The sequence below is a fragment of the Anneissia japonica genome, unplaced genomic scaffold (assembly GCF_011630105.1).
Source record: "Anneissia japonica isolate Jap-2015-1 unplaced genomic scaffold, ASM1163010v1 scaffold288258_len262004_cov172, whole genome shotgun sequence".
Classification (NCBI taxonomy): Eukaryota; Metazoa; Echinodermata; class Crinoidea; order Comatulida; family Comatulidae; genus Anneissia; species Anneissia japonica.
Genome location: NW_022683814.1, coordinates 239830 through 248412, shown reverse-complemented (window position 1 = coordinate 248412; position 8583 = coordinate 239830). Strand labels below are relative to the sequence as shown.

Genomic DNA, 8583 nt, shown 5'->3' with positions numbered 1-8583 from the left:
AGATGGGTATAAGAGACAGGTTTTATTCGTAGGCCTAGAGGCTTGGTCTAGCCTAGCTAGGTAACATCGTTCGTTCATACATACGTATATTGAGCGTTACGTACGTATTAGGTCAAAGGTTACCACAAATTTAACCCAACCTCTATTTTACGAATCCCCCGATTTATGACGCCTAAATCTCAAAAATCTCTTTTCCTTTTTAAGTATATTTTTAGTTTTAAATGATGTACAGTAATTTTAGCTGGCTGACAATAAAGTATTAAATATTATTAGGTATTTTGATTAAAGACAGTTTTTTTTAATAATTTTCTTTGTCATCAAATATTACATTACCTAAAGGTTACAGAGAATAAATTAAAAACTTTATTTCAATGAAATTGCTACGCTGCCCTTGTTATCCCTAAATTCTTTTGACAGATAGTGAGAAGATTGCCAAGAATCGGTTGTTTCAGACATTGATACCTTTGCTAGATCACCACCAGGTGAGGTATTTATTTTCTCAATTACACAGTTATTGTTTTTTAAATACATGTTATCAATTGACAGGATTTTGTATCCTGTCAAATACATTTTATGGCTTTCCTTTACCGATTTAAGTGTTTTGTTTTATGCATGTTAATTATATTGTTATATTTACATATAGTTTTTTGCTGTCATTTTTAAATTGTATTTGTAAAAACACAATTTATTTCCCTTTTTAAGTGTATTGTTAAACTTCAATCAGTTTTGAATTATGTACAGTAATTTAGGTGGCTGACAATAAAGTATAACATATTATTAAGTATTTTAAATATATACAGTTTTTTCTTGTTTTTTTTTGTCTTCATAATATGAAGACAAAAAATATTATATTACCTAAAGATAGAGAATAAATTACAAACTTGGTTTCAATGAGTAGCTACACTGTCCTAATTTTGTACCAAAATTCTTTTAACAGATGGCGAGAAGATTGATCAAGAATCTGTTGTTTCAGACATTGATACCTTTGCTAGATCACCTCTTAGTAGGTGAGGCAATTATTTTCTCAATTACACAGTTATTGTTTTTAAAATTCATGTTACAGTTATAAATATTATTAATTTGTCTTCCTTTTTTGTTTTCATTTAGCACAACTAATCTAAATTTTTAATGAACAGATTACCACGTTTGAATGAAATCACTACACGTTTCAATGAAATCAGTGCATGTTTCGATGAAATCACACTTTATTGCTTTATAACTTATGTTATAAATGTTGGTAGTTTGTTTTGTGTTTGTTTTTTTGTGCATTCTTTATTTTCATGTTTTACATAAACCTAAATATTACATAGAATAATTTTAAGAAAGAAATTGCTCATGGAAGACTTGTTTCACTAACCTGTTTTAATTTATCCATAAATTTATTTTACAGATATTGAAAATGTTGACCAAGCACCAGTCAGTGATTCTGTACAATCACCAGGTGAGGCTTTTGTATTATTGTCAAGTGCACTTTTTAAACATATTAACATTTTTCCTTTAGAAAAAATGTTATTGAATTACTGATTTTGAGGTTTATGGTTATGTGTGGTTTCAAAACCACTTTTTTGTTAGTGTGAGCTACGTGTGTTTTTTAAATATATGCAATAAGGGTGCCTTTAAAACAAACACAAAGTGAATAAAAGAGAAAAACAACTGGGCGTTTTGTTTTTAGGTCTTCGACTCTATGCAACGTAACTTTTTGTGATGTAAAATTTTGCTAGGTACAGGTATTCTTGTTCCTGAAAGGACAAACTGTAATCATTGTATTTTACTTTTTAGAGCTATTTCAATGAAATCACTACTCTGTCCTAGTCTCAATCCTAAATTCATTTTACAGATAGTAAGAAGATTGATCAAGAATCTGTTGTTTCCGACTCTGAAAGCTTTGTTATATCACCACCAGGTAGGCTTTGTATCCTGTCAAATACATTCCTGGCTTTTCTTTACCGATTTTAAGTGTTTTTTATGCAAGATATTTATCTTTTTTATATTTATATATAGTTTTTTTGCTGTCATTTTAAAATTATATTTGTAAAATCACAATTTATTTCCTTTTTAGTTCCTATGCATGTAATGCAATAGGAACTATTGTAATCACTTTTTGCTATTTCCTATGTTTTTTATTGTGTGTAGTGTGTGTGTGTGTAGACATTTATGCAAATGCGCATGCGTCAAAGAAAAGTTTTCCGACATTTTGTTTTACATCGCGATGCGAAGATCGATGTGAAGTTTCTGCAGAGTTCAGTCAGGGCTCACTCTAACTGACCGGAAAGTCGGCATGGATGAAACTATTTTGGTTTTACGGCAAAAAAAATCAACTGCTGCAGGCATAGGTATTGTGAAGAAGGCCTAAAATAAAAGTAAAATGTTATAATACTTGCTGAAATGCAATGTTTTTTCATTTAGATCTTCATTTTTCACTAAGTCCATGCGACGTTTTTTTTCTGTTGTATACGTATGAGTAGTCATATGAAGGTACAGTACTATATCCCCGGCAGTTGGCTGTGCAGCAATGTACCCTTTGAATGCAAACTGAAAACATGAAAATATAAAGGCAGCCGACTGCCGGGTACATAACGACTATCTAGCTTTCCACAAAAACATGAGGCCTAAGCTAGGCCTAGTTCAGTATTACTGCGATGCGAGGGTAGTTAGATCATTCAATCAATGATATCGTTTTATCGTGTAATATCGTCTAATACAATTAAATAATGTGTGTAATATTTAAGAATGCACCACGTGGGTCGCCTTCTTTGTTATGCGGTAATAGTATACGTAGCAGACTGACGACAGCAAGCTAAGCCTAGCCCAGGGCCTAGACCGTGTACGTTCTTGATAATCGTAATGAAAACTTCGGGTGACAGACGATTGGGCCCAACTGGTGTGGAGGATCGGACCCAAGATATTTTCAAATAAATTGTAGTCCTTAACAGGCCACTGCCAGCACCCCCACTTTCGATATCGTTCCAAACTACTGTAAAATGAAAATACTGTATACCTAGCTAGGCCCTATGCCTACGATATTTTTTCAAAGAAATTTGCTAAAAATGTTACTGTATATATATACATAATATATAAACATATATACGTATATATATACATACTATACATAATAACATATATACATACTTATATATATATACATATATATTTTTTATAAATACATACATATATACATATATATAAGTATGTATATATGTTATAATGTATATATGTATGTGTATATATATATATACGGTATATATTATATATATATATATATACATACATATATGCATTAACACATATATACATACATATATACATAATATATATACATATATACATACTTATATTTATATGTATATATAAGTATATACATACTTATATATATACATATATACATACTTATATATATATATATATACATGCATATATACATAATTATATATCTACATATATACATATATATATATACACATATATAGATACTTATATATAGATACATACTTATATATATTTATATATATATACATATATACACATACTTACATATATACTTATATAGGCCTATTTATATGTACGGTATGTATACATACATATATGCAATATAACATATACATACTTAATATTATATATACATATATATATATACATATACGTACTTATATATACGTATATATATGCTAGTGTTGTCCGAAAGCTCTTGTTCTATTTCTGGCTGTTTACTTACGTTTACTTTTTAGCTGTTGCTTATTATTTTTCTATCTCTACCAGGATCCAGCCATTGTTTCCCACAGCATTGTTGTTTTTCAGTATTTTGCCTTTTAATCTATATATACATACTTATATATATATATATATACACACACATATATACACACATACTTACATATATACTTATATAGGCCTATATATACATATATATACACACTTATATTCTTATATACTTGTATATACACTTATATATAAGTATATATACACACATAAACATATATATAACATATGTATATACATACACATATATTATATATATATATATATGTATATATATGTATATATATATATACGTATATATATATATACATATATATATATATATACAGTTTTTTTGCTGTCATTTTTAAATTTTATTTGTAAAATCACAATTTATTTCCTTTTTTCAGTGTATTGTTAAACTTCAATCAGTTTTGAATTATGCACAGTAATTTTAGGTGGCTGACAGTATTTTAAATAAAGACAGTTTTTTTTTTTTTTTTGTCATCATTATGACATTACCTAAAGATTATAGAGAATAATTTACAAACTTTAACGAAATTGCTACACTGTCCTAATTTTGTCCCTAAATTCCTTTAAAAGATGGTGAGAAGATGGATCAAGGATCGGTTGTTTCAGACATTGATACCTTTGTTAGATCTCCTCCAGGTAAGGCATATTATTTTCTCAATTACACAGTTATTGTTTTTTAAATACATGTTATATAAATATTGTTAATTTGTCTTTCTTTTTTTATGGTTTTCATTCAGCACAATTAATCTAAATTTTAAATAAACAAATTACCATGTTTCGTTGAAATCACTACAATTTTCAAATTTCATCATTAGTAATACACTTTCTTGCCTTAGAAATTCATGTTAAAAGTATTGCTAATTTGTTTTGTGTTTGCTTTTTTGTGCATTCTTTATCTTCATATTAAACATAACCATAAGAAAGAAATTACTCATGAAAACTTGGTTTCACTACCTGTGTTAATTTTATCCATAAATTGATTTTACAGATAGTGAAAATGTTGACCAAGCACCAGTCAGTGATTCTATACAACCACCAGGTTAGGCTTTTGCATTGTTATGTTGACTTTTTTAACATTTTAACATTTTCCCTTTAGAAAAAATGTTATTGATTTTGAGGTTTATGGTTATGTGTCACCAGTAACAACACTAGTATGTGTGGTTCTAAAATTATTTTTTGTTTGTGTGAGCTATATGCACACCAACTGTGTGGCGATCGCATTTATGTGAAGAAGTAGGAGTTCATAACAAGGTGAATAACGAATTCACCTAAAAGAAGTCCACTGTGTGCACAAAAGCTAGTGTACTGTCAATATAAACTATAGTCTTTAAATCACTAAATGTTTTTTGAGTTTTATTTTCTATATTTATGCAGTAAACCTTTTATTTAAAATTAATTCTTTGTAATAGTGAAATTTCTATTTCTTTTCAGGTTCTAAACAAAAAAACCCCCACAGACCATGTCCGTTTTGTGGAGTTCTTCAAAGTAGACTCAGCAGGCACATGTTGACTAAACACAAAGATACCCCTGACATTGTACGTGCTTTAAAACTTCCTGAAAAAGAAAAATAAAAGGTCTTAACAAAGCTAAGGTTACAAGGAATTTACAAGCACAATGAACACTTCATAAAGAGTGGTAAGACCTCGGAGTTGATGACCCAGAGAAAGCTAAACGAAGAGACGCCCCTTGTAGTTTGCAGTTGCTGTAAAGGGTACTATAGCAGACTTTTTTTTTGGCACCACAAAAAAGCATGCAACAAAGATTCAATTGAAATGGCATCACCGTTACCAACCTCCCTCTTTAGACCCCTACCCAGTTTTGTCTCTGATGAATTTAAATTCCAAATTTTGAAACGATTTCGTGATGGTGAGATTGGAGCTTGCTGCAGAGAAGATCCAATTATTTGCCTGTTTGGGAAAACGCTCTACACAAAAATGAAAAGAAAACAAGATAAACATGTTGAGGTACAGAAATCAGTGATGTCAGATATGAGGAAGGTTGCTACTCTATACCTTGAGTTTAAAAATTTGAAAGATGAGTATGAACTGACGGCAGATGCAGGAGAAATGTTAGTGAGAAAAAACTTCAACTATCTTCATGAAGCAGTTGATAAAGTGACCTCTTGTACAGATAAGGAAGACATGAAGGGTAGACCAAACAGCCAAATCAAAGCAGGGTTAAAGATTTCTTTGCTGTATTTGATTTAAAAAATGGCTAAAGTAGTGCAAGGATATTACCTAGTTAAACAAGAAGATGAGAAAGCAAATGAAATTGAGAAATTCGTGCGTGTACTTAACCACAACAAAGATTTTGTGTTTGGTGATGCCATCTATGCCCTAAACAAATTGAAGCAAGTCAATCTCAGGAAACCCGACCAACTTCCCCTTGAATCTGATGTGAAAATGGTTCGAGACTATACAATCACATCAATGAAAAAAATGCTTCAAAACAAGTCACTCATTTGGTCATCAAATGAGTTTGTTCGACTTCGTGATCTAGCTGCTTCAAGGATAACATTATTTAATGCCCGCAGAGGTTGGGAGCCAGCAAGGCTTGTACTAACAGAATGGAAAGAAGCGGAACAAGGCTCTTGGCTCGATAGGCAGGTTCTAAATCATCTTGCAAAATCCGAATTGAAGTGTTTCCATCAAATGAAAGTGACATTCCAGATGTGAAAGGGGAATGATCACATGGTTCCAGTTCTAATCCCATTCGATACAATTGATGCTATGAAGAAACTTGCAGATCCTAGAGTTCGTGACGCAGCAACAGTACAGAAAGACAATCAGTATATGTTTCCGTGTATCCAATACAGCCATAGCCACATTAGCGGATGGCACAGTGTGCATAAGGTCTGTCTTAATGCAAATGTAGACCAACCAGAAAGAATGACCGCTACAGCAATGAGACATAGGGCGAGCACCCTATATGCTGGCATGGATGTCCCAGAAAAAGAAAGAAAATTATTCTACAAGCATATGGGACACTCAGCACTAGTAAATTCGAATGTTTACCAAACACCAATGGCGATTGATGAGGTACGTCACATAGGAAAAAGGCTTCAGCAAATGGATAGCCAAAAACATTCATGTAAGTACTTCAAGTTATTTGTCGCTTTCTTTATGACTAAACACTTAGTAGACAATACAAGAAATCATTTATATCTGTTACACATGGTTACAAATTTGATTTCAAATTTTTCCTTTTTTTTCATTTTTTTTTTCTAAGTGCCACACTAAATTGACTCTCAAACTTTGAGTGAATAAAACCTATAAACTTAAAACCAACATTTAGTTCTGAAGGGTTTTTATAATGGAATTCTATCGAGGGGAAATTTTAATTTTGTGGGTTTGATACAGTCAGTATACTAAGAAAATGCCCATTCAAGTCATTAAAAATGTATCGCTAGCGAACATAAGTATTATTGAAAAGTTAGGCATGGCTTATAAATCACAAATTTTATTAATTTGATTTTTCGAGAAGAAAAACAGTAAGACAATTTTATATTGGTAATTTTCTTTTATTTAACCAGTGAAATAAGTGTTACCAACCTGCATCGTTTCCGATTCGCTTCAGCTATCCTTTCTCAAACATTGGTTCTAATGCTGGTCAACATCGCTAATACTCAATTTGGCATGTATTAAAGAAACACAAGATATTAACAAATTATGTAAACATTATTATTCTTTATGTTTACTACAGGCAAAGATACATCCATGAATATGGAAGAATCGGAAGGTAAATTGTGTTTTATTATATATAATCGTCCGGTAAAATATAGAATCTACTGTAGTATGGACGTCAATCATCCATACATTTATAATTTATTGTTACATGTTATTTTTCAGGGCAAAAATATATTTAGATCCGCTCCATTCAACTTATATATCGTTATTATCATGTATGTTAAAGCATGGAATGTTTTGGTATTCTGCCAATATCCAGGAACAGGCATCTAGCAAAATATTTTTAAGTATGCGCAAAACATGTTTGCATCTGTCCAAAGACCTTTTAAATAAAATCATTACTACTGTATGTATTTATTGTATGGAATATCAGTTTTTGTTTTTGTTTATTCATAAATTGCTAGGCAATAACAATTACTCTTTAGTTATTTATTAAAAGAAATATACAATTATTTTTAATAATCATTATTATTATTAATTATGACACACAAATTACCTGATCATTTTCTTAGGGGTCAAATTGCAAGTATTTTACTTACTTAGTTGTTTAGGCTTATAATTAAAACAAGTAATTTAAAACGAAACGTTATCTTTTTTTTCAATTATGTGGTTCACAACAGCACCAAGTAAGGTGCTGATTGATAGATACTGTACATAGTTTAAGGTGACGTGTAGTGAAGTGGAAATGGATAAACAGTGGGAGTAAAGAAATTGGTTGAAAACAACCATAACAGAGTATTGCCTAGGGTTTATTTTTTCTTAACCAAGACCTTTGATCCTTGAAATTCAAGACCATCACTAATCTGCTCAGAAGGGGAAGAAAGCTCAATGTCTTTTCTATATATATTTGGGCAATATTGTGGTTTGAACTAGTTGACCTCTTTGTAAAATAACACAGCAGGAAAAAAAATGACCACTGTTTTTATTTTTTCATGCAAATGTATTAAACACATTATGTAATTTTATTATTATTTAATTTCAGAATCTGATGATGACAACAGTCTCATGATCAAAAGGACACAGACAAGTAACACAGGTAGGGGACTAATAATAATAAAACAGGTCTTAGAATGTGAATTTTGTGTGAATTAGGTTGTCTTTTATTATATATAATAGTCCAGCAAAATAT

The 8583-nt window shown here is 30.6% G+C and overlaps 1 protein-coding gene and 1 long non-coding RNA gene across 8 annotated transcripts in view; both read left to right on the top strand.

The window, feature by feature from the left end:
• Positions 1 to 242, top strand: part of LOC117102837 — a 9680-nt gene extending 9438 nt beyond the window's left edge. For all 4 annotated transcript variants that reach the window (XR_004444481.1, XR_004444479.1, XR_004444478.1 and 1 more), the window contains one exon: positions 216 to 242. This is a non-coding gene — a long non-coding RNA (uncharacterized LOC117102837). The remainder of the gene's footprint in view (positions 1 to 215) is intronic.
• A 4024-nt stretch (positions 243 to 4266) lies between these two features.
• The window catches only part of LOC117102878, an 8395-nt gene continuing 4078 nt past the window's right edge, over positions 4267 to 8583 (top strand). For 2 of the 4 annotated variants that reach the window (XM_033243343.1, XM_033243327.1), the window contains exons 1-5: positions 4267 to 4404; positions 4757 to 4807; positions 5200 to 6858; positions 7471 to 7506; positions 8437 to 8481. In XM_033243343.1, coding sequence (XP_033099234.1) covers positions 6459 to 6858; positions 7471 to 7506; positions 8437 to 8481 — 481 coding nt within the window. In that variant the 5' untranslated portion in view covers positions 4267 to 4404; positions 4757 to 4807; positions 5200 to 6458. Of the gene's footprint in view, positions 4405 to 4756; positions 4808 to 5199; positions 6859 to 7460; positions 7507 to 8436; positions 8491 to 8583 lie in introns of all 4 variants that reach the window. The other 2 variants (XM_033243348.1, XM_033243336.1) reach the window with 2 other exon arrangements.